Source organism: Esox lucius, chromosome 12, assembly GCF_011004845.1.
Source record: "Esox lucius isolate fEsoLuc1 chromosome 12, fEsoLuc1.pri, whole genome shotgun sequence".
In the NCBI taxonomy this organism is placed as follows: Eukaryota; Metazoa; Chordata; class Actinopteri; order Esociformes; family Esocidae; genus Esox; species Esox lucius.
This window is the reverse complement of record NC_047580.1, coordinates 30,030,675-30,054,609: the sequence shown is the minus strand read 5'-3', so window position 1 is coordinate 30,054,609 and position 23,935 is coordinate 30,030,675. Positions and strand designations below refer to the sequence as shown.

Here is a 23,935-nt window from a genome sequence, read left to right as displayed (position 1 = left end):
TGTGGTCTCTGAAACCCAATACTGTTATCAGGAAAACAGATCTTACCTAGATATGTTTCCTTAAGTAACTCTTAATAATCACTGTAACCTGTGATCAGAGGTTCTTTAACAATAATTAAATGTATAACATAATTATGCTTCCATGATCTCAGAAACTGTTTGAATCTGATTGAATCATATGATTATTGCTGCCCCCTAAAAATGCTTACTCTAACCTTCTCTCTCTGCCTGGACCACCCCTAACCATTACTCCATCTGACCCCACCCCGTCACCCTCTCTCTGCCTGGACCACCCCTAACCATTACTCCATCTGACCACCTGAACCATGCCTCTGTAACCCGGCAACTGGCATCCTCCAGCCATCTCAGTCATACCATTCAGATGGATCACAGATTGCACCCATGGCCCCGTCCCAGTCATACCCACCCCCGGTCTCCCCCCAAGCCCAGCTCAACATTCTCGCAGCTCCCATGTCAGTGGGGGACCCAACTGGAACAGTGGGTCTTGGGGGTGTGGCCCCAGCCCCACAACAGTCCCAGGCTAACGTAGCAACTCCCAACGTCATACAGCCCCCTGATGTTCAGATGACACCCCAGCCTTTAACCCAACTAGAACAGCCTGGAAATATCCAACAGCAACATGCCATTGTTCAGCAACATCACCATCAATCACAACAACAACATCAACAACCGCAACAGCAGCAGATATTGATGGAGCCACAACAGCAGCAAATGGAGGCTCAACAAGCCGCCTTGCTTCAGCAGCATCAACAACAACAGGCCAGTGTGATTGCCCAGAACCACGCAGTATTGTTACAGCAACAGATAGAACAACAACAGCAGCAGACTGTTCCAGTCCAACAGCCGCAAGCTAATGAGCCGCAACAGGCGTATGTGCAGCAAGCTTTGGTCCAGCAACACGCCTTATTACAGCAACAACAGTCAATTGACCAACAGCAGCTGCAACAGCAACAGGCAGCACAGCAAAGGCAGGTGGATCAAGTCCAGGCCTACGCGCAGCCACAAGTCAACATACAGCAGCAGCAGCAAACGTTGTTGCTGCACCAACAGCATCAGATGGAACAACAGCAGAAACAACAGTCGATGCTGCTGGAACAGCAGCAGCAAGTGTACATACAACAGCAGCTTGAGCAGCAGCAGCAACAGGCGTTACTACAGCAGCAGCAGCAGGCGTTGCTACAGCAGCACCAACTGGAGCAGCAGCAGGCGCTGTTGCAGCAGCAGATGTTGGAGCAGCAGCAGCAGCAGGCGCTCCTCCAGCAGCGGCAGCAGGAGCAGCAGCAGCTCCAGGCCCTGAAGCAGCAGCGGCAGCAGGCGCAACTGCAGCAGCAGCAGCTAGAGCAGCAGCAGGCGCTGCTACAGCAACAGCAGCTGGAGCAACAGCAGCAGCAGGCGCTCCTGCAGCAGCAGCAGCTGGAGGTCCAACAAGCGAGCCAGACGCAACCACCGCAGATTGATTTACAGCAACTGCAGCAGCAGCAACAACAGCAAGCTGTGTTGCAACAGCCGACCCAACTTCAACAGCAGGCGGTCGTCAGTCACGCGGCTGACCTGCAGCAGCAGCAAGCTGGTCTACAGATGGAACAACAGCAAGCCGTGCTGCAACAGCAACAGCTTCAACAGCAACAGGCAATTTTACAGCAGCAGCAATTGGAGCAACAGCAGCAGCAGGCGCAGCTCCAACAGCAGCTCGAGCTACAGCAGCAGCAGGCTCGGTTACAGCAGCAGATGGAGCAACAGCGTCAGCAGCAGGCACTGCTGCAGCAGCAACAAGCCGAGAGGACGCAGCAGCAGGCTTTGCTACAGCAGCAGCAGCAACAGCTTCAGCAGCAGCTTGAGACTGGGCAACCGCAACAGCACCAGCAAAACGCCATCGCTCAGTTGCGAGAAACAAGCGAGAAACAAGAGTGCGCTTTGATTCAGCAACAGTGCGAGCAGCTGCAAGCGTTGCTTCAGCAGCAACAAATTGATGTTTGCACTTTGCATAATGTTGCTTCTTTTCCACCTAGTCCCAGCTGTCTAACCCAGCAGCAACTTACAGAACAACAGCAAATAGTGTTGATACAGCAACAACAACATCAAGCTATATTAGTGGAGCAGCAACAACAGCAAGCATATGTTGCCCAACAACAACAGCAGCAGCAGCAACATCAGAGCTCTGTTGCAGAACTTCAGCCTCAAATGCCTCTTGTAGCCCCGGCCATACCAGCAACAGAGATCATGCAGGCTATTCAGGTTCAAGCTCAGATGGCTGCCCAGTCCCAAGCCCAAGGTCAGAGGACGATGTCTGGAGCCATTCAGCCACAGAATCCCAGCCAAGCTCCACAGGCTGTTGTGCAAGCCCATGCCAAAGTCCTGGCCCAGATCCAAGCTCGAAATGAAATTCACCCTCATAGTCAGGGCCAATTCCCTGTCCCCGTACCCCAGGCCCAGCCTTTACCCCAGGCCCAGTCCCAGGTTATCGAGGTCCAGATTCCACCTCACATGGTGACCCCAATCCAGGCACCAAGTCCTCCTATCCCAATCCAGCCGCAGGTTCCTCCAGTACAGGCTACCCATCAGATCTCAGCTCAAATACCGTCCCAAGCACCAGTGCAGACTCTTATCCAGCAAACTCCCCAGCCTGCGCATATCTACCAAGCCCAGCCTCAGATGCCACTGGTTCTTGAGACTCAGATGATGCCTACGCAGCAAAGCCCAGCTCTGGTCCAACCCACACCTCCAGTCTCAATCATTCCCATGCAAAGCCAGGTCCAACTGCAACCCCAGAATGAGGCCCTAGTGCAACCCAGTGTTCAGCTCCCAGGGCTTTTGCAAACTCAACTACAGCCCCAGGCTCCAGCTGGCCTACAGGCACCCCAGTATGTCAGTGCACCTCAGCCCACCCAACCGCAAGCCATGCAGCCCACCCAACCGCAAGCCATGCAGTCAACCCAACAACAACAAGACATCAGTCAACAGCAGCAACAGCAGATACTGACGGAGCAACAGCAGTCCATGCTTCAGTACCAGCGGATGATTCTTTCCCCTGGCTCTGTCGGTGTTGGGACTGTAATGGCGGCCCCTGCATCCACTGTCATAGACCCTGGCTCATTGGTCTCTGCTTCGGCTCACGGTGTTCAACCACAGACAGGACAAGTGTATATCCAAGGTCCGCAGGTCCAGCAACAACCACAGATAAACCCTGTCCTGCAACCACCGCATCAGCAGCCACAAGGAGCAGGATGCCCAGCCGTGGTGCACCCAGTGGTCCAGACCATCCTCCAACCGCAGCCTCAATCTGTGCTGCCTCAATCTGTGCTGCCTCAATCTGTGCTGCCTCATCCCAGTCCCGTTGAGCAATACCAGCAGCAACAGCTGGTGCAACCAGCTCCACACGTCATTCAACAGCTGGTGCAACAGACCCCACAAGTCATTCAACAGCTGGTGCAACAGGCACCACAAGTCATTCAGCAGCAGCTTCCACAGCCACAGACTGCTTCCATTCCAGTTCCAGCTCCCATCCAGCAGGGTCTTCAAGCACTTCCTTCTCAGCCGCAGCAAGCCTCAATACCCCCTATTGACCCAAGTCAACTGGCTTCTCAGCGTCCTCTGATGCCCCCACACCTGTTGCCCCAGCGTCCCACTGCCAGTCCAGTAGAGACATCAGGCCCGAATGACGTGCAGCTGCCCGGGTCCCAGACCAGTGCCCTCCCGCTCTACAGTCAGGTAGTAGCGGGAGCGGGAGGTCCGCCACAATCCCCACAGCGCCAGGCACTGCTGATCCAACCAATGCCCGCCCACACACACACCCAGACGGCCATGCATGCTCAGGCGCACACACAGACCCAGACCCAGGCCCAGGTGCAGGCCCACACCCAGACGCAGCTCGCTAAGGAAGCATTTGCTGCCTCCACCGCCGAGCCAAAGGCTCCCCTGGCCAGTTCCCTCCCTCTTCCTCAGATGCCCCCTAGCCCCTCTCAGAAGTCATCCCACCCTGCCTCCTTGCCACCCCTCCACCCTGCTGCTCTTGTCCCAGAGGCCCAGCCCACTCCACCCGAAAACCAGCTAACTATGCCTGGCATGGCTGATGCCCATCCGGGCCCCACCTCTCCCCCGCCTGTGGTCACTGCTGCCCAGCCCCTTGACTCTAACGCCCCCATGCTGCTGCCCCCAACCTCAACTTCGCTCCAAGACTGTGACCCTGCTCTGATGGGCATTGCTCAGGTACAGAAGTGCACGGCATCCAATGTCCAGCTGGTTATAGATGGGTATGCTCAGTTAGAGAGCCTTCCATGGGCCACATCCCATACTGATACAGAATCAAACAAATTCTCTAGTTTTTGTTGTAAGAATTCAGTTACGCTGTACCGTATTTCTGATTTGTACTAACCCATACTACAACAACCAGATCAAGATTTATTTACTTTTCTCACCTATATGTTTACTATTATTATTCCCCATTTCAGTTGTTGCATTTTAGCTGTGTCAGTCAACTATGGTAATGTATTTCTTTTTTCTCTGTGGGTTTTTGCTGTTCTCTGTATGTTTTTGTATGTGCATTGGTCTGTCTGTCTGTGTCTGTTTGTGTCTCCGTGGCTCTACAGGAGTGTCCAAACCAGTCCGATCCAGAGAGACCCTCCTCTTCAGGGTACGTGTCACATCACTACACTCGGTGTCACTCCCAATCCGCTACTTACTATCCAAACGAATGACTTTAGTTTGACGTTCAGCTGCCTGAAAGACATTTGCACAGTACTGTATAAGGTGGATCCGATATGGGAAAGCTCCACTCTCCACCGCCGTTCTAGTAAATATCCAGAGCCCTTAGATCTGAAGTCATCCAGAGTTTAATGCCAAGGGGTAGGTGAGGGGACTGGTTGTCAGTGTGGCACTTGTTTTTATTTTTTATGTCAAGCCCTCTTCTGTGCCTACTATGAACATGAATTACTAACAAATGAGAATAGCATTCATTTGACTGTCAGTGTTGATGGGTATGGCACGTGACTCTTGCTGTGGCACCTCCGACAGCTCTGTTCCAGCCAATGGGGATGGGGATCTACAGATGTTGGCCAATGGGAAACTAGAGAAGGTGAAGTCTCAGAGGAGATTGTCCTATCGAGGGTCAGAAAAAGGAGCACATGTATTTCAACTGAGCATGATTCAGGTAGAGTATCCTAAAGACTTCTAATCACTCGAAGGATGTAAACGATTTCCAAGAACGACATCCTGACCAGAATTATATGTTGACTAAGATCATGTTATGACCAAGAAAATGTCATCACCCAGATGATGTCAGGTCAAAGATTATGTTATGACCAGGATTATGCCATGACCGAGATAACCTCATGACCAAGGTAAAGTAATGTTGATGATGTTAAGAAGACAAACATCTCTTCATGTTCATATGCTTCGTAGGTGTCCGGGTCTGGGGACAACATGGTGGAGTGTCAGCTGGAAACCCACAGCAACAAGATGGTCACCTTTAAGTTTGACACTGAGGGAGATGCCCCTGAAGACATCGCAGATTATATGGTGACTACTGAACCAGTAGGGGAGACCGGGGATGGTTGTTACACTTTTCACTCTTGAATACAAACATGAATAATACAAAGATGTAAAGAGGCCACACATTTGATGAGAAATATTTTACACAGTGTCCCCTGGTTTGGCTGTAATAAGCTCTGTGACAACCAACCCGTGTGACAACCAACGCCGGTCTCCCCTACTAATTGCATATGGACATAGCATAGAATTATAGTCCTGGTTATATATGGAGATAATATAGAATTATAGTACCAATTATGAGTGGACATAATATGGAATTACCAATGCCTTCAATCTACACAAACTACCCCATGATGAAGAAAGAAACACATAATTAATTTTGGACAAATGTATATGAAAATGAAAAACTGAAGTGGCTCATGTACCTAAATATTCAGACCCATTGCCATGACACTCCAAATTGAGCTCAGATGCATTTTGTGTCCTTTGATTGTCCTTGAGATGTCTCTAGGACTTGATCTTAGTCAATCTGGGTCAAATTAGTTCGATTGGACATAATTTAGAAAGAACATGTCTAACTGTGTTTATGAGGTCCCCTAGCCAACTTCACAGTGTACAGGTGCTGGTCATATAATTAGAATATCATCAAAAAGTTGATTTATTTCAGTAATTCCATTCAAAAAGTGAAACTTGTAATGTACACATTCATTTCACACAGACTGATATATTTCAAGTGTTTATTTCTTTTAATTTTGATGATTATAACTGACAACAGGACTTGGCACCTGCACACTGCCAAAGCTACCAGTACCTGGTTTAAGGACCATGGTATTCCTGTTCTTAATTGGCCAGAAAACTCGCCTGACCTTAACCCTATAGAAAATCTGTGGGGTATTGTGAAGAGGAAGATGTGATATGCCAGACCCAACAATGCAGAAGAGCTGAAGGAGCAAAAGGAGCCCCAACTAAGTTCTGAGTGCTGTACATGCTCATAATTTTCATGTTCATACTTTTCAGTTGGCCAACATTTCTAAAAATATTTTTTTTGTATTGGTCTTAAGTAATAATCTAATTTTGGTAGATACTGATTTTGGGATTTTCATTAGTTGTCAGTTATAATCATCACAATTAAAAGAAATAAACATTTGAAATAAATCAGTCTGTGTGCAATGAAGGAATATAATATACAAGTTTCACTTTTTGAATGGAATTACTGACATAAATCAACTTTTGATGATATTCTAATTATATGACCAGCATCTGTATGTCAGGGTAAAAAACCAAGCCATGAAGTTCAAGGAACTCTCCGTAGACATCCAAGATAGAAATGTGTTGTGGCAGATCTGGGGAAGGTTATAAAAATTGCTTAGGTGAAAAACCATTGAAAATGACCAAGAGCACTATGGGCTCCATCATTGTGAAATGAAAGAAGTTTGGAACCACCAAGGTTCTTCCTAGAGCTGGCCGTCCAGACAAACTAAGTGATCGGGCAAGAAGGTCCTTGGTCACATAGGTGACCAAGAATCAAATGGCCACCCCAACAGTGTCAGAGGTTCTCTGTAGATATAGGAGAACCTGTAAGAACCATCTCTGAAGCACTCCATCAGTCCTAAGTAAAAGGCAAATGACTTGCCGTTTGAAGGACTCGGAGAGCATGAGAAAAATTTGCATATGAGACCATAATCGATTTATTAGGCATGCATTCCAAGAACTACACTTGGCAACAACAGTGTAACCCTAATCACTTGTCTAACCCCATCTATACGGTGAAGTTTTGTAGTGGGAGCATCATGCTATGGGGATCCTTCTCAGCAGCAGGGACAGCGAGGCTGGTCAGGATGGTCCAGTGCAAGTAGAGTCATATGGCCTACCTGTAAACAGCTAAGCTGCCGGCATCAAATGGAAGTAATGACTCTTCAATCCTGGGCAACACACCTTTCCTCCTCAAATATCATGATGAATTCTATATGTTTCTTCTTGAAGCCAGCTATCTATAGACAAATAGCCTAATCATCTAAACAAATCCTATCTGAAATCTCTGAAAAAGATTGAGGTCCAGAAAAAGGTCTGACCTATTATTGTTTTGAGAAAGATGCGTGGTAGTAGACACATCAATGAGTGTTTTTGTGTGTGTCTTTGTGTAGGTGGAAGAGGATTTTGTCCTTGAGTCAGAGAAAGAGACATTTGTGGAGGAGCTGAGGTCCATTGTCAAGAGAGCTCAAGAAATTCTACTTACACATCAACAGGTCTGCTTTTCATACATTGGTTGCATCTTAGGTAAAAATGTATACCCTGCATAGTTCACTATTTTGTTCCACAGCCCTGCGGGTCCTAGTCAAAGCCAGTACACTATATAGGGTGCCACTTGGGACAAAAAAGTATCCACTTTGATGGGACAGCAGGTGTCTGGCTTTGGACATAATGTTGCCTTGAAATAATTTGCTCTCGTGTATTTGTCTATTGCATTATAGAAACGATATGTCAGTGTCCTATAAGATGGTAAGAACCAAACAGAAAGCGAATCCGAGACGTGACGTTCCAGTCTGATTTATTACCTTGTCACTCGGCCCTGTGCGTATGCTAACGTGCCTTGTCCTGTGTTTTCCCGCTGTCCATCTAGACTGGATCTGTGGAACAGCTGCATGTGAGCACTCCAACAGGCACATCAAGTGAGTTACACCTCCCCCTCCCAGGCTTAAAATGGCACCCTACCATGTGTATAGAGCACTACGTCTCACCAGAACGCTGTAGGTTCTGGTCAATAGTGCACTATTTAATAAAAATTACATTTGGGACACAAGCACTCCTCCCCTCGCCGGTTTTTATATCAATGTATAATACATAAAAGAAGCTACATCTATTGAGGTGTTGAAGGGCTTTGTACATGGTCTGTAGGTACCTAGGTTAAACGGTCACAACCAGGCTGGGAATTTTGTCATTTTAAGGGGCAAGGCCATTTGGCCTAAGGTTTCATAATAATGTTTAGGGCACAAAGGCCACATGCCAAGGCACAAAGGCAATATCAACAACTTGACTTGCTGATAGGAAAAAAACATGCATGGCATAAAAACATAGATTATTCACTTTTTTTATATCATATTTTGAATAATAACTTATTATAACTAATGGTTTTTCCACATAAAAAGTTTAATTGTCATCTTTTAATCCTTGAAATTACATCTACTCCCCCTCAATATTTGTATAGATTCTGGAATCTGTTTCATTTCAGAAGTTTTAGTTGGGAGCGTATTGACAGTTAAGGAACGTTAAGGCTAGCTAGCCAGAGGCATAACATTACCTCAGTTACCCAAAAGTAAACCGCGAAATATCCTTTAACATCACAATCACCTGCGCTAATGAGTACGACCTAAATAAAAGAATCTACAGTTTTTTTTGTGCGCGGAGCAAGTAATTCTTGTTTTCTAATCTTTCACCACAAACGCTGCCATGTCGAGTAATGTCAAACCCAATGTTACTTCTCTGAGTTTTCAAAAAGCGTTCAGGTGTATTCTCCCACTCGGAGGTCGGATCTTTCCCACCTTCCAGTTGCTCATGAACGCACCTCCCAAAACAGAGAGGTTTGATTCAGGTAATCACTAAATGAGTCAGCTATCTCTCGATAACTAGCTAGCTTGCTTACCTAAATGTAGTCCGTTCTTGTGGTTGTTCTCAATGGCGAACTACAAACAAACTGCTGACCGCAAGTTTTTCACAGCGGCAGGGGCACAAAGGCCATAGTGGCCGCAGGGCATACAATGATTTTCGGGGCATCACGGCCAGAGCGAAGGGCAACGATGCCCTTGGCCGCCGTGAAATTCCTACGCTGGTCACAACCAGCTTTGGAAAAAGCATTATTAATTACTGTGATTGATCTCTAAAGACATTACAGTGGTCTTCCACCACATGCAGCATCATTACTCATTGCAGGTAAAGTTCTGGGTGTGTCTACATGTATTTTACAAACAGAGGGGCGATTCGGATTCTGTTTATGGAAACTTTTGATCGCTGTAGTTAGTTTAAAGTGGGACTTTTTATATATTACTTTATGTTCCAGTGGACGGGGCGCCTCAGTCGTCTCCGGTGGGCAGATGGAGGTTCTTCATCAACCAGACGATCAGACACAGAGACTCCACGTCCAGCCAGGGAGGGGGCTCTACCCCTCCGCCCCTCCCGACCGGAGAGGTCCGAGTGCTCCAGTCTACAAACACTGACGGAGGTATAACAATGAAACGGCTGTTTTAGTACAGCACCCCGGGGTAGCGCTAACAGCAATTTAACACGCAGTAACACCCTCTTAACACTATGACAGAAATCCCATTGGAAACCAATAAGGGCTGAGGTATTTTCTGAAACCTCCAGTGTGGTTTCCAGGAGCCCCGAAAGTATGTGAAGGTTCCCAGAACGTATCTTAAGGCTAGGTTACTTGTTAGAACTATATTGTAAGGACTTCATGGTTTAAAATGATTCTCCACACCACATCTTCGGAATGATATGAACTTTCTTAGCCTTCCGACATTCTGGGGGAAACCTGCTCCACTGTCCAGAACATTTTACAACCTGTCCCTCTGCTGCAGGTGTAGCCCGCCCTACATAACACAGCAGAACTCAGCTCAGTAGTGTGAAATGTGAAAATTCTGCTGCGTTTCAATCTGACCGTTAAATAACACCGACTAACCCTCTGTCCCTCCTCTCTCCGCTTTGCTCTGCTCTGGTTGGCCGACAAACTCCAGAGGGGGACGGAGGACCCCGGGAATCCTCCTTCGCTGGAACCGTCTCCTCCTCTTGTCCTACCTGCCCCACCTCCACCCTGTGTGCCCTTGCCTCCTCCCCATCTGCCTCCACCGTTTCTGCCCCTGCCTCCATGTCTGCCCCCCCAGTCACTGCTGCCTCTGCTCCTGACTTGACTGCCTCTGCTCCTGACACGACTGCCTCTGCTCCTGACATGACTGCCTCTGCTGCCTCTGACAGCGGCGTTCCTGCTGAGACTAGTGCAGCTGTTGTCTCAGCCCCTCACCCGGCGGGCCTGGACCCGCGGGCCTCTGTTGACCATGCTTCCAGTGTCACCACAGACGCCGTCTCCATCCCAACCCATGTCCCGACCACCTCTGCCATCCTTCCGGTCCCGTCCGTGTTAGGGACCCCCGCCGCTACCGCCTGTCAAACGGAAGCTCTGACCTCCCCAGCTGCCAGTGGCAGCTCCGTGGTGAGCCAGGACCAAGGCCCGAGCTTGGTGGATGTAGCGGTGGCTGTCGTGGCTTGTCCTCCTGTCAGCCATGCAGGTCTGGAACGGCAGCAGCAAAACAATCTGCCTCAGGTTCAGTACCCGCCAGAACCAACTCAGCCCCAGACAGTGCAACATGTGCAGCAACAACAACAACAGCAGCAGCAGCAGCAGCAACAACAGCAGCAGCAACAACAACAACAACAACAGCAACAACAGCAGCAGCAACAACAACAACAACAACAGCAGCAGTACCTGCAGACTGTGCAACTCCAACAGGTACAGCAACAACAGCAAGTATACCAAGAGCAGATACAACTACAGCAGCAGCAGAAGCAACAGGCCTTGCAACAGTCTATTCAGCAGTTACAGATGCTTCAACAGATGCAGCCAACAGCACCACAACAAAACCAGCAGAAGCAGACAGCAGAGCTCCATGTGCAGCCCCAGCCTAGTCAGACGGACCAGTTACAACAGCAGTGTGTGTCCCTGCAGCCACAGACGGAGATATTGCCACGGCAACAACAGACCCAACAACTGCCTGTCCAAATGGAGAATATGCAATACAACATGCAGTTGCAAGTGCAACAGCCACAAACACTGCCAAAGCAACAACAGCCACACCCGTTACCACAACAACAGCCATGCCCGTTACCACAACAACAACAACAGCCACACTCTTTACTACAACAACAACAGCCACAACAGTTACCACCACAACAACAGCCACACTTGTTACCACAACACCAGCAACCACACCAATTACCACAACAACCACACCCATTACCACACCCACTACCACAACAACAGCCACACCCACTACCACAACAACAACTACAACAACAGCCACATCCACTACCACAACAACAACTACAACAACAGCCACATCCACTACCACAACAACAACAACAGCCACATCCACTACCACAACAACAGCCACATCCACTACCACAACAACAACAGCCACACTTGTTACCACAACAACAACAGCCACAGGCTGTGATTGAACTGCAGCAACAGCATAAGCAACAATTAGCTGTGCAGCAGGCGCTCCATATTCAGCAGCAACAGCAGATGCTCCAACAACAACAATATCAACAACAACAACATCAACAACAACAACAGCAGCAGCAGCCTCAGCTGGTAGCCCAGTCAGTGAACCAACAGTTTGTCCAACCACAGTCAGTACAGCCATTAAACATGGCTCAGGTGCAACACCAGCAAGCGCAACAACAACATCTAGAACAGACACAACAACAACTCGTGCAGTCACAACAGCGTCCACTGGATCAACCTCAACAACCACAGCATGGGCAGAAACAACAAGAGGTGAACCCCCAGCAGAAAGCTCCTCTCCAGAAGCAGCCGTCGTTTCCGCAGTCAGAGTCTGAGGTGTCTACAGGGGAGGCCGGTGCGACTGAAGATTTGGGCGGCCGCTCTGCCCCTCCACAGCCCTCCTCTGACTCCTCTATGCCCCCCCTGCCCCTGAGTGTGAACCCAACCCCCGAGGCCCCCCTAGCGGCCCTCCCCCTGACTCTGAGTCCCTCCCCGGTCCAGCCGTCCTCTGTGGCGGAGTCGGACAGCGAGGGCCCTCCCAAAATTGAATTTGTCGACAACCGCATCAAGACTCTGGATGAGAAGCTGAGGAACCTGCTGTATCAGGAGTACAGTGGGGGGGCGGCTGTGACGGGGGGCCCTGCTGTGGCTTCCCCCGCCGGACCCACCTCTGTGTCAGCAGCCTCCACCTCGGCCGGGGGGGACGAATCCTCCGAGCCGCAGTCCCTCCATACCTCCTCCTTCCCTCCTCCCTCGTCCTCCTCAGACACGTCTCCTCATTCCTCCTCCTCCACCTCCTCCACCCCGTCCCGCTCTTCTTCCACCTCTCCCGACATAGAGAGGGGGAGAGGAACGGGGGAGGTTGAGCTTCCAGTAGTTCAGGCAGAGCAACAGCCTGCCCAGGCTGTCCCCTCCGACTCTCCCCGCACCTCCCTCCAGGCCCTCCCACACGGAGACCCGGCCGAGCCTCCGACTGTCCCCGGAGAACCAGATGTTCTTGTAAGTGAGGTGTTCATATCTGACTGTGAAATTGAAAGAAATTATTGATTCAGTTTTTGTCTAAATCGTTATGTGAGGATCACCTCTTCAATTGCCTCGTTGTTCTGAATGAATAGAAACGTGTGGGTTTCCGTGCTGCGCTCTTGTAATGCTCTTCTGTTTCTGCATCTCTCCTGTTCTCTCTGAGTCTCTCATGGCCGCAGCCAATCTTACCATGTCAAACCCCCCCCCCCCCCCCACTCCTCCAGGCTGCCCCCCCTCACTCTGACACCAGCACCCCAGGAGAAGTCACCACATGGCCCCCCAATCTGCACCCCATCCCCTTGGGTCCCGGACCACCGCCACACCATGCAGGAGGTGGATATTTTGGCCTAAACCTGACATGTCCTAGTATCAGAAATCCCGTTAGCAAGAAATCCTGGACTCGCAAATTCAAAAGCTGGGCGTGCAAACTGCGCCACTCCGCCAGCTTATTCAAGAAGCCCAGAGTCCAGCAAGGTAGTGTGTTCCTAGAAAACGAGAGCGAGAGAGAGAGGTTGAATGGGGTGTTGGTTGGAAGGGGTGTTTCTCTACAATAAAAATGTTGTGTAGTCCCCTTTAGTGTAACAGTAGTGTGAACATTGCTAATCTCATATAGACAGGCTCTTTCTTTAAACAATTTGTTTTAATCACAAGTAGATAACTATGTTGTTTTCAGTAAGTAGATAACTGTGTAAATGTTAATAAGTAGATAACTGTGTAAATGTAATAAGTAGATAACTGTGTAAATGTTAATGAGTAGATAACTATGTTGTTGTAAACACGTAGAGGTTATTTCTACCGTTGTGTGTCTGTGTACAGTGTTGTGTCAGTGCTGATATCACTACATGATGCATCACTCCTTTAGATTGTTTTTTGTTTTTGCAGAATGGCTTCACTAAATTAATTTTGTGGCTTTTTTTTGCATGGGGAGTAACTCAACCTTGGCTTGATGCGGGAATAGAATGGAATGGAAGCCTAGTGAGGAGAAAGAGAGAAGGGGGAGGACAGGGTGTGGGGGCGTAGGTAGAATGCGATGGAGTTTACTAACTCTGGTGGTTGGAGGAGACCTGGCCTGCACGCTGCTCCTACCCAGGAAATGAGAGCACAAGACCCCTTTTGACCCCCCGCCACAGCCCGCCAGCACCCCCCCCCCCCCCTCTGCTCTCAGACGGTTAAGTGCACCGCACACTGCTCAGTCACGGCCAACCACGCGCTACCACGCACCCTACCTGCAGGCTCTGAGTAGCTCAGTCTGAGCACCCCAAACACACACGAGCACACACACACACACGTGCACACACACCACGCTTTGAGGGCACACTCACGCACTCTTCAATAAGAACGATTCCAAAACGGTTCTTTGGTTTTCCCCATAGAACCCTTTGTGCTTTCAGTTCGATTTTTGGCCCAATGTAAAACACTTTTGGGTTCCATGTAGTATCTAATGTGGAGTGGATCCTACTTAATATCAAACATGGTTCTACCTGGAATCAAAGGGGAGTATTTTTAAAGGGTTCTCCTATGTGGAAAACAAAATAACCCTCTTAGGTTCTAGAGGGCAGTTGGCAAATGTCATTAGATTCCATGTTCATCGCTTCATTGGATTTGCATATGTAAAATACATTATGCAATGCTTTGTACTATGAATAAGCCATTTGCTTTTCAGTATGTTCTGTATGTGATATCCTAGATTATGATTCCGGTCATAATTGACTATACATTGTGCACATTGTACAGCACAGGAAGGCAAGGCCTATAGCTATGTTAAGCTCTTATTGTTTTAGCATTCTATATCCTAGCATGTGTTAGAGTGTTTAACTTCAGTTATGTGTGTTTTTAACATGGTATAAACATACAGTGGGTATCAAAATGTTCATCTTTTGTGGGCTTACAGCCTGAAATGAATGACTATTTCTGCTTTATTTACACACAGTAAGCCACAAAATTCAGGTGAAAACAAAATCTAAAAAACTCTCAACGTATTAAAATGAAAACAGTAAAATACCCTATTTGGATAAGTGAATATCCCTCCTCAGAATTGCAGTTGCTTAGGTATAACAAACCACCCTCCAGAACAGAAAACAGTATAATTGGCTACATTTTAGTGACTTTTATTAGTTCAGAATATAAGCAGTTGTTCATAGAGGAATCCACTGCCTACTAGTGCAATTCAAAGGAAAGAATCCACTATGGGCGGAAAGGTTGAAAAAACATCTATGATATAAAGTTGTGGGAAGGCACAAGTCAGGGGATATAAGAGGATTTCAAAGGCTTTCTCCCTTGGAGCACAGATAAGACCATTACAAAGAATGAAAAAAGCCAATGGCAGCTTTAAAGGAGCTTCAGGCTGTTATGGCAAAGACTGGTCAATGTGCAATGTGTGCAAAAATCAGTCTTCAAAAAAGGCAACATCAAGTTTCCATTGCGCCAAAAAGCACATTCTGCATTCTGAGGTCAAGTGGCAAAAGGTGCTGTTAGATTGGACCAAAATGTTCCTTTTTGACCTGAATGCAACACGATATGTACATCTTTCCTCCCAAAGAACCTACAGTAAAGCACAGCGGTGGCAACATCCTGTTCTGGGGGTGTTTTTCTTCAGCGGGGGCTGGAGCTCTTGTCAGGATAAAATGGACTGTGCAAAACACTGAGAAAAAATTGAGGAGAACCTGCAGCACTCTGCCAGGATGCAAAGCACACCGCCAAAGCAACCGTACAGTGGCTGAAGGATATGTAGGTGAATGTGCTTGAGTGGCCTGGTCAGTGACCTGACCTAAATACCATCAAACATCTGTCGAAATCCTCGAAGAGTGCAGTCCATAAGCGGTCTCCAAGCAATTTAACTGAACTTGAACAATTCTCCAAGGAAGCACCAGTTCCCCTCAAGGCTGTCCCCTGTCCCCCCGTACACCAACAGCTGTCACCTCCAGTCACCACTCTGTCAAGCTGAAGTTTGCGGATGACACCACCCTCATCGGACTTATCTCTGATGGAGACGAGTCCATCTACAGGTGGGAGGTTGAACATTTGGTGTCCTGGTGCAGTCAGAACAACTTGGATCTCAACGACCTGAAGACAGTGGAGATTACTTCTGGAGAAACCCAGCTGCCCTTCCCCCCCCCATCGCCCTGGGTGGGGAGTCCTTTCGCTTTCCGGGCACCACCAATCACCCAGGACATTAAGTGGGAGCTGAACATCCGCTCGCTTACAAAGAAAGCTCAGCAGAGGATGTACTTCCTGTGGCAACCTGCCAACACCTATGATGGTGCACTTCTACACTGCCATCGTAGAGTCCATCCGGACCTCATCCATCCTGTCCATCCTGACCTCATCCATCACCGTCTGGTACGCTGCAGCCTGCACATTTATGGGCCTGCCCTTAGACATGGGAGTGTCATCCGTCTGCCCTTGTCCTTGGTAGCATCATCCACTCTGCAGAGAGGGTGATTGGATGCCGTCTCTACAAGACCTACACACCTCCAGGATCTGGAGGCGAGCGGCAATGATTGGGGCTGATCCCTCTCACCCAGGAAATAGACTATTCAGGACTCTCCCCTCTGGCAGAAGGTTGAGGTCTATCAGGGCCAAAACCTCTCACTACAGGAACAGTTTCTTTCCTACAGCAGTAGGCCTCGTGAACATGCCCTGTTTTTTCACATGGATGTCGTGGGTTACTCTGTGTAACAAATGCCATAAAGAAATTCATTTCAGGCTGTAAGGCAAAAAACAAATTCTAAGGGTTTGGTGACTTTCTATACCCACTGTATGTGTTCAGTGCATTCTGTTCATAGATGTGTTTATGTATGGTGTTCTGCTATCTTAAAGTGTCATATCATAACATCAGCACGGTACAAATCATATTTATATTGGTATTAAAAGTGATATAACAAATCCATATGCACGCTTTGGGTTATAAAGCTTCCAAATCGCATACACCATGGACACCATCACTGTAAATTAATGGACACCATCACTGTCTATATTGATTGTTGGACTGATGTGATGTTATTGGGACACTGAGAGTGTGTGTGTATGTATGTGTGTTGGTGACAATGGTTGCTTGTGTGTGTGTGTGTGTGTGTGTGTGTGTGTGTGTGTGTGTGTGTGTGGTGGGGGAGGTGGTGGTGGCATGCATTCAGCTAACTGACCCCTTCGCCATAATGCATTACTATATGATGTCAATGTATGTTATTATTGGGTTGGAAAAAATCTGTGACCTTTCAGTAAATTGTTCCTTGAATCAGAGGCATTAAGCAGAACATCTGAAATCGTCCAGCTAGGATTTCTAAAAACCAAGGATTTTACTGAACGTTCACTGAATTAGCCAACCCTAGCTTCATCCCATATCTGCCCCACCCCCCCCCACCCCACCCCATAACATTTCTAAATTATTTAAACATGCTGTTGCTGTTGGTGTACTGTACATTCACCGTTATCGTTAAGTTTTGTCTATTACAGTCACTGGAGGAAAAGACAGCAAAACATAATAAACATGCTGTGTTCCTGACACATTCTTATTGTTGGCTTGTATATTCATAGGCTTGCATGTTGGTGAGGATGTCATGTGAAACAATGATTTATAACATAGTTTTTCTGTGTCTGTGTCCATGTCTTCTCCCTGTGCTTCTGTGTCTGTCTTTACTTTGTCCTCACCCTTGTGTGTGTGTGTGTGTCTCTGTCTACTTTGTCCTCACCCATGTGTGTGTGTGTGTTTACTTTGTCCTCACTCGTGTGTGTGTGTGTGTGTGTGTGTGTCTGTGTCTACGTCTACTTTCTCCTTACCCATGTGTTTGTGTGTCTGTCTTTATAACTGTGTGTCTGTTCCTACCTGTGTCTGTCTTATACCTGTCTGTATGTCTCTTTGTCCCTCTCTCTCTTTCCCTCTCTCCTTTTTTCCTTCTCCTTGTTTTTCGTTTCTCCCAGATGGTCACTCTAGCAGCAGCCAGGCAGTCAGACAGAGAGAGGGCACATCCTTCAACCAGGCTCTTTCACTGAAGGGACGATTTCAGGTCTGTATTATCCAGAAACGACTTGTAGCATTTAAATACTTGTCAGAAAGGATTAGATTCAGGAGGTTTACACAGTATCAGAGAAAATCCACAATGAACTGTTAACTGGCCAAACCAATTCTCAGATATATTATACAAATATATAATTGCTTCCTGGTTAAATATGACAACGTCTCTCTGGACAACATGCCCCCTAGGTCACCCCAGTCCGACAGCCCCCTGAGAGCTCTACACCCAAGGAGGCAGCTTCGGGTACGGGCAGCAGCCAGAGGAAAGTGGGGCGGTTCTCTGTTACTCAGGCCGAGGCCAAGAAAGAGGAGGAAGAGTTGACCGACAGCTCCCCTGTGTCTCCAGACCGGGAGAGAGAGAGGAGGAGGGCTTGTGGGAAGGAGGGAGAGAGGGATGAGGGGAAGAGGACACCAGCGCTGAGCCACCCACTTCGAGGACACGGTCCTGGGCATGGTCCCTCACCCCTGGGCAGTAGTGATGACGAGGAGAGCGAGATGGAGAATGAAGACCTGAGGAAGGAGCTGCACAAGCTGAGAGAGAAGTGCGACATGGGAAAGGGAACAAAGTAGGGGGGTCGAGAGTGGGGGGGTCTACTGCTCTTTCCATCTGTCAGATTTGGACCAACTTTTTTCTCCTCTTCACCTCCCACCCATTCATCTCCATTCCTGCACATGTTTTCCAATGTCCTGTCTTTCTGTGTTCCCCATTTTCTCCCGCTCCTTTCTCCTCCCTTAATTTTCCTCTTCAACATGGCCCCCACCTCCTGCCCCCCCCCCCCACCCCCCTCAACGGTTTCCTCAGGCACATCAAAGAGGTGGTGTCCCTGCAGGCCCAGCAGAACCGGGAGCTCCAGGAGCTGTACAGACAGCTCCGCTCCCTCAAAGACAACCGGCAGACCCTGCCCCTGATCCTGAACCGCAGTCCGCCCCTCCCCTCGGCAACCCCGGTTCTGTCCCCCCGCAGACCTCGCCTGGCCAAAGGGAAGCTCCGGCCCAGACCCCACTCCCACGTGGACAATAATGGAGTCGTCAGTCACCCTGGTAATCAACATCTCTGCATTTCCACGTGGAGGCCTCTGTACTTCTCTGCCTCCCAAGTTGTCTTCTGTGTCCCCTTCCCTGGCCCTCACCCCTCACTCCCCCTGATATCTCCCTGTCTGTTGTGTCTCCCGAAGGCCTCCAGCAGTCCAGTAGTTTCTCAGCGGGGGAGCACAGCAGATTGAAACGGACCAGCAGTCCAGAGCACACCAACCTTCCGACAGCCAACCGAGGTGAAGCTTTCAGCCGGACGGGACACTTATTTCTCGCCCCCACCAAATGAGTGGTCGTGTTTCACTGCTTTGTCTCTCTTCCCCAGACCACAGCCCTCCCTCCCAGGGAACGGGTGCCAGAAAGAGCACCTTCACAGATGACTTGCACAGGCTGGTTGATGACTGGACGAGGGAAACTGTGGGTACCACCCCTTCCAAACCCTCGCTCAATCAGATCAAGCATATTCAGCAGGTGCAGGAGTTGGGAGGCTGGCCACACGCCACAGAGGTAAATATACTGGGTCCACTTGTCTATTGTTGACTTATTTGTACAGTTAGCATATTATACAGTCTATCTAAGCTAGCTCCCGAAACATGCCCCCGGAACCAAACTGACTATAGCCCACTCCCCACATACACACACAACCCTCGACTGGACAAATCTTGAACCTTACATATCCTTACATGTATTAATGCTCAGTCTACTGTTTTTATGCTCAGTCCACTGTTTTTATTTGTTTTTATGTCTTTTGTATAAATTGTTGGACCAATGGCCAGAATAAATTCCATAGTTTTTTGTGAAACTCAACTTGGCAATAATACTCTTTCTGATTCTGAACTGTAGCCACTGCTACTACTACTATTATTAATGCTATTATTAATACTACAGAATTAATATTACTAATGCTACCACTACAACCACGCTACCACTATAACTAATATGTTACTATTATTAATGCTAATACTATAATTACTACTACTACTGTAATGCATCACTAGTACTGCTAGAATTACTACTGCTATGTTATTACCTGTACTGTTACTACATCAGTCTATTTTGGGTGGATCTAGTAGTCACATTACTTGTAGATATATTATGGTGGTGTTTATTAGGGTGGTTGTCTTCCTCCCAGGTGGCTCCTCCTGGTTGGTTCCCTCAGGCCACCCCAGCCCCCCCTCGGGTCTCTACTCCAGCCCCAGGTCAGTACACAGCCGAGGGGAGCCCGGTCCAGTGGAGCGGGGTGGGCGGAACGGCAGGAACGACAGCACCGCAACAACAGCAACCGATGCCCCTCCCCCCGGGCACCCAGCTGCAGCCAGGCGTCCACCTCCTACAAGCCCGGGCTACTCCACTGTCACTACCCCGTCAGCAGAACCCTGTGAGTCTGCAGCCTCGAGGCCCCACCCAGGCTCCGCTGCACCCACTGACGGGGCAGCCTCAGGCGGCCCCGGATGCCAAAGCAGGTGTCGGAGCCGGACCTCAGAATCCACCTCTGTTGCCTTCCCAGATGCCCCGGGTGGCCCAAGGTGAGCCCGGGTGTCTGATTCCTGGGCCTGGCGCCGGCGCGGTGACGGGGCCCGTGGACACCGGAGCCGCTCCGGCTGCTGCTGCTCCTCTCCCCGGTGGGCCCGGAGGGACTTTCTGCTCCTGCCCTGCGTCCTGCTCCTCCCCTTCCTGTTCCGCTGCTGCTCCGCCTTCCAGTGCCAAACTTCACTCCGCGGCCCCAACTTCCACTCTTCCTCTGGGACAGCAGTAAAATGGGAAAACAAAAAGAGGGGACAAGTGGTGTTAAATAGGATGGAATGAGGGGAAGAAGAGAATAAAAGTTGGTGAAATGATGGACAAGTGAATACCATATGGAGAGTTTGCGAGTGTGTATGTTATGGGAGGGTCTGAGCACGAGAACATGGACGCCAGTTAATGTGTAAAGATGAGATGGGGAGTGAATGTGAGAGATGGTTGAGTATGTACAGGCAGTGGGCAATATGGAACTTTTGGAGGGGAGGTGTCATGATATTGGTGTGTTTGAGTGTTGAGATGTACAAAATGATGTAATGTGTGTGTGTGTGTGTGTGTGTGTGTGTGTGTGTGTGTGTGTGAGTGTGTAATTGTGTGTTTGTGTTGCCATTGATTTCCTCAGTACAAATCCCTTGTGTGTTTTGACATGTTAATTTTTTTAATCCAACAAAGTTGGACCCTGAACTCTTACTCCTAAGCAGAGACATGAAGGAATGCCAACATACTTTCATGTATTGACACCTTTTTTTGTTTTTATTTGTCACTGCTTAGTTATAGTAAAGGACAATGAATTTTTAAAGTGCAATTAGTAACTGTCAGCTACATTTTATCGTCCTGTGTTGTCCTGATTTGTCTGTATGGCATTTAACAAAACGGTTTTTTAGAGGCAAGTTGACGACAACAACTGAACAGACATTTACAAATTGGCCAACGTCTAACATGAATATAGCACAAATGTTTCAACAGGCTACCAATGAGATGTAAAACAGTTGGAACATCAGCATGTTACAGTTCTACACCGGAGCATGGTGACATTGGTGCTGTGTGGTGGCCCTGACACCACAACGCCAGTAAGCACACTGTCTACAGTGCAGTGCATGGGCAATGCATGTCCTTTGTGTATAATTATATTTTACATTGATAAATAGTGGCAACAACTAGATTAGGTTTGACAAGATTTCACGTGAACACTGATGAGTGACACGATTCAGTTCTGAGAAATATATTTAATAATATGCAACTGATGTGATTTGACTGACGGATGTGGTCATTGGAATTTCAACCGAAATCCCACTGAGACTGAATGAACTACGAGTCAAGACAGAGACTGCAAGACCCATGTGGCTACAATGTACCGTGACTGGCTTGACTTTACCGCACTGCGTTTCTATTTACCACACAGGCTGCTGGGCACCACACACTCAGAGGTGACCTGTTAATCAGAAATATATCACAGTTTCATTTCAGCTAAAATAATTGACATTTGTTCTAGGGAAATTATAAATGTCATCCCTACCGATCCCAGCCCTGTGTGTCCAAGGTGTCGTACAAGGAAAACATTGATGAAAACACAAACTGCCAAGTCATCTGATGGAATGGGGAAACCTTGTAAGTGTTTTTGAGCTGACCTCATATTGCCTTTTAGAATTATCACTTTACTTAGTGTGCGTGCGTGTGTGACCGTGTGTTTTACTTTTCTTTTTTTGTGTGACAAAAGCTTTGTGATATTGCTGCACTGCATAAAAAAATGTATCCCCACTGCAACTGTTCTTAGCATAGAAAACAGACTCACGTTAATTTTCACTGTACCAGATTGTTTACCTATAGAGCTCATGACGTGTTGGGCCTCTGTCCCTTTAACATGCCACAGTTGAGTGAGTTCTGCTCTGACCCATAAAGGCCATAGTGACAGGTTTGATCCCAAATTGTAGTCTAATCCTGTCAATGGAATAGAGTGTCGTGGGGGATATAGCCTTAGTTTGTTTTTAAACAGGGTTGTGAGCATAGATATAGAACCTTAGACAGGCTGATAGCCTGTCATAGAGCCCCCATACATCAGCGCTATAGTTCCTATCTCCTGCTTCATATTTATGGTGGTAAGAGCCTCACTGGGCTATTTGGCAAACCAGATCACTATTTCCGGATAGTTATTATTAGTGAACTCTTTCTGTCTTTCTGAAATCACTGGTTAATTTATGTGTGAATGACTCTTGTGAATTAGGCTTCAAGGACCTGTTTAGTGCTGCATCCACGCTGTACAAGCTTAACAGACTTAATTTAAAATTGTGTATGTCTCCATTTCCACCATGTGGGGGTAAGAGTCAGGGATGCACATGGACAATAAAATACAGAGAAAATAACTGCGATTATACTCACATAGCCATACAAATTTGACCGAGAAATAGTCAGGCATTGGTTGAATTTTTTTTTTTAATGAAAGCTTACATTACGTTTATAGTAAAAGCATTATTTTACATTTTGCATTAACTACTGAAATTGGAGTAAAGCTAAACATATATTTATTTGGGGAGCTAAAACAGTTTGTGCTTATGCTTATGGTTGTTCAAAAAGTAAAAATGTTACAAATTGCATAAAGTTTAAAATTATCGATTTCAAAATGTATGCTGTTTTTTTTTTGTAATGAGACAACCCACATTTATCACAGAAATAAAGATTATTGTTAGTGGAAGGGAATTAGTCACTGTGCTGTCAATTCAATACTAACATGTTGACCATACGTCACAGCTTGGATGATATTCATAAAAAGGAAACATGGATCCAACTCACCCTGTTCTGAGGAGTTACCAAAATGTAATCTAAAAAGAAGAAAATGTTATTTTTGTATTTTGAAATGGGATTGTACAAAATGTAAAATTGTGTTCTGATCAGTACTTAGTCTATCTAATGTTATTTGATGGGAAAAAAACATTGGTTCTCATTGCTGTGGAATGACTCCCTGCTGGATATATTTTATCCCTCTTGGACTGTATTGAAACAGACTATTAAATAGCTACATAATGTAATTGTTTCCTTTGCGCAAAGTTTTGTCAGTGTGGTTGTAATCAGAGATATTTTAACTGGTTTTATCTCTGTGGTAATAATATGGTCTAAATTCTACATCTTGATTTACTGTACAAAAAAACAAAACCTAATCAAGGGGGTCTCTTCTACACTTTAACACACACGAGGGTCCTGGTATAATACCTGACTGAGAACCAATGATTTACATGGATATTTAAACAGGAACACCTATAAATAAAACGTATGTTGCTGATGATTTAGCCACTGTAAAATTGTAACTAATTCAACTGTTGATTTTATTTATGTTTTGTAACTAATCAAAATAAATGATGGCGTTAAACATCAAACTGTATATTTGTTTTGTATCTATAGGACCTCGATTTCACAAAGCTTCTCGAGATTCTTTTTTAATCGAATTAGACCTATAAAAGGTTTAGAGTGATGACTGTAATAATAGCTGCTTAGGGTTATTACCATAACTATTATAACACTGTTTTATATATCTGCTCATTACATTCAGTTTGTGTATGAACCAGCTAGTTATG

The 23,935-nt window shown here is 47.2% G+C and overlaps 1 protein-coding gene across 8 annotated transcripts in view; it reads left to right on the top strand.

Annotated features, from left to right (window-relative positions):
• si:dkey-151g10.3 (serine/threonine-protein kinase WNK1) overlaps positions 1 to 23,731 on the top strand; it is a 66,632-nt gene extending 42,901 nt beyond the window's left edge. For 6 of the 8 annotated variants that reach the window (XM_034295873.1, XM_034295872.1, XM_034295876.1 and 3 more), the window contains exons 11-23: positions 361 to 4,227; positions 4,608 to 4,651; positions 5,032 to 5,167; positions 5,419 to 5,535; positions 7,653 to 7,754; positions 8,129 to 8,177; positions 9,563 to 9,724; positions 17,726 to 17,811; positions 18,009 to 18,361; positions 18,622 to 18,860; positions 18,995 to 19,090; positions 19,177 to 19,358; positions 19,984 to 23,731. In XM_034295873.1, the coding sequence (XP_034151764.1) occupies positions 361 to 4,227; positions 4,608 to 4,651; positions 5,032 to 5,167; positions 5,419 to 5,535; positions 7,653 to 7,754; positions 8,129 to 8,177; positions 9,563 to 9,724; positions 17,726 to 17,811; positions 18,009 to 18,361; positions 18,622 to 18,860; positions 18,995 to 19,090; positions 19,177 to 19,358; positions 19,984 to 20,607 (6,057 nt within the window). In that variant the 3' untranslated portion in view covers positions 20,608 to 23,731. Of the gene's footprint in view, positions 1 to 360; positions 4,228 to 4,607; positions 4,652 to 5,031; positions 5,168 to 5,418; positions 5,536 to 7,652; positions 7,755 to 8,128; positions 8,178 to 9,555; positions 9,725 to 10,238; positions 10,345 to 17,725; positions 17,812 to 18,008; positions 18,362 to 18,621; positions 18,861 to 18,994; positions 19,091 to 19,176; positions 19,359 to 19,983 lie in introns of those variants that run through there. The other 2 variants (XM_034295878.1, XM_034295877.1) reach the window with 2 other exon arrangements.
• The last annotated feature ends 204 nt before the right edge of the window (positions 23,732 to 23,935 follow it).